This window comes from Nanorana parkeri, unplaced genomic scaffold, assembly GCF_000935625.1.
Source record: "Nanorana parkeri isolate BGI_ZX_2015 unplaced genomic scaffold, ASM93562v1 scaffold4930, whole genome shotgun sequence".
In the NCBI taxonomy this organism is placed as follows: domain Eukaryota; kingdom Metazoa; phylum Chordata; class Amphibia; order Anura; family Dicroglossidae; genus Nanorana; species Nanorana parkeri.
Window position 1 is genome coordinate 6,720 of NW_017311190.1, and position 1,743 is coordinate 8,462.

The window sequence follows — 1,743 nt, forward strand, 5'->3', positions numbered from 1 at the left end:
GTACGGTGTGGGTGCGGCTCTTGTACGGTGTGGTTGCGGCTCTGGTACGGTGTGGGTGCGGTTCTGGTACGGTGTGGTTGCGGTTCTGGTACGGTGTGGTTGCGGTTCTGGTACGGTGCGGTTCTGGTACGGTGTGGTTGCGGCTCTGGTACGGTGTATACGCTCCGGCGGTGGCTCTGACCCGGTTGCTGTGTTGCAGCTCCTGGCCGGCTCCCTGCACGCGGTGGCTGATGAGAGTTGGAGTTGTAGTTTGTCTCAGGAGATGAGGAAGCAGCTCGGCAGCTACAGCGGTTCCCCGGCAGAGGTGGTGAGTGACCGGCAATTTGTGTTCATAGAGTTCATCACCCCGTGGCAGTCTCACTTCTCCCGCCACACTGACATGTGATTGGTGGAGCCAGCAGTACCGGGAATGCCGGGGGTGGTCAGCAGGCGGCGCCATCGCTTCATCTCTCTTCTCTCTTCCCAGAACTTCCTGTATAGATGTATTGGAACCACACTGGGAGCATGCTGCAACCGAGACGTGGTGAGGAAAGGGCTGCAGGAGCTGCTGACCAACGCCCAGTACCAGGAGGAGGCCGAGCGGGAGGTGAGTGTACCCCCCCCCCCATGGAGGGGAACTGAGGGGGGGGGTCAGTATCGAAAGAGGCAAGGGTAGCAAACCTCCGGCTGGGGGTGGAACTACAAATCCCAGGAGGCCTTGCAAGATTCTCACAGCCACAACTCCCGGAGAGAGATGCATCATGGGATTTGTAGTTCCGCCCCCAGCCGGAGGGCCGCAGTTTGGCCGCCCCTGGCCTGGCCTATAGGTAGAAGTCTTCGTTTTCAGACCTGAGACCTAGGAATGGACTAGGCGGGTTCTCTCTGCTGATTGGTGGGCAAGTGCTAGGGAGTCTCTGCCCTGACCCCTCCCACTGAGGGCCACCTACATGTCCTTGTTCCCTAGTCAGCATTCTGTATTATGGTATATTGGTGTCTCTGCCCCTCCCACAATGGTGAGATTCCCCCCATAGTTTGTATCTTGGCTCCTCCCACAACGGGCATATATGGCAGTAGTCCTTTTCCTGGCCCCTCCCACAATGGGTGTATAAGGCAGTAGTCCGTTTCCTGGCCCCTCCAACCACGGGGATATATGGCAGTAGTCCGTTTCCTGGCCCCTCCCACAATGGGGATATAAGGCAGTAGTCTGTTTCCTGGCCCCTCCCACAATGGGTATATAAGGCAGTAGTCCGTTTCCTGGCCCCTCCCACAATGGGGATATAAGGCAGTAGTCCGTTTCCTGGCCCCTCCCACAATGGGGATATAAGGCAGTAGTCCGTTTCCTGGCCCCTCCCACAATGGGGATATAAGGCAGTAGTCCGTTTCCTGGCCCCTCCCACAATGGGGATATAAGGCAGTAGTCCGTTTCCTGGCCCCTCCCACAATGGGGATATAAGGCAGTAGTCCGTTTCCTGGCCCCTCCCACAATGGGGATATAAGGCAGTAGTCCGTTTCCTGGCCCCTCCCACAATGGGGATATAAGGCAGTAGTCCGTTTCCTGGCCCCTCCCACAATGGGGATATAAGGCAGTAGTAGTCCCCCCCCGTCGCTCTCTGACGCGTCTTCCCGTCTCTCAGGGTTTGGCCGCCGCCTTTGGCATTTGCTCCGCCCATCACCTGGGTGACACGCTGGAGAAGTTGTCGGAGTTCCTAAAATCGGACATCATGAAGAAGAATATGGGAATCTTCAACATCTTCAAGGTACGTC

The 1,743-nt window shown here is 57.3% G+C and overlaps 1 protein-coding gene across 1 annotated transcript; it reads left to right on the plus strand.

The window, feature by feature from the left end:
* Window positions 1-197: 197 nt before the first annotated feature.
* On the plus strand, window positions 198-1,736 carry LOC108804059 (maestro heat-like repeat-containing protein family member 1; the record flags this gene model as incomplete). Its single annotated transcript, XM_018575826.1, has 3 exons — window positions 198-307; window positions 467-586; window positions 1,614-1,736. Coding segments are annotated over exons 1-3 (288 nt in total), but the record flags the coding sequence as incomplete, so codon positions are not given.
* Between the last annotated feature and the right edge of the window lie 7 nt (window positions 1,737-1,743).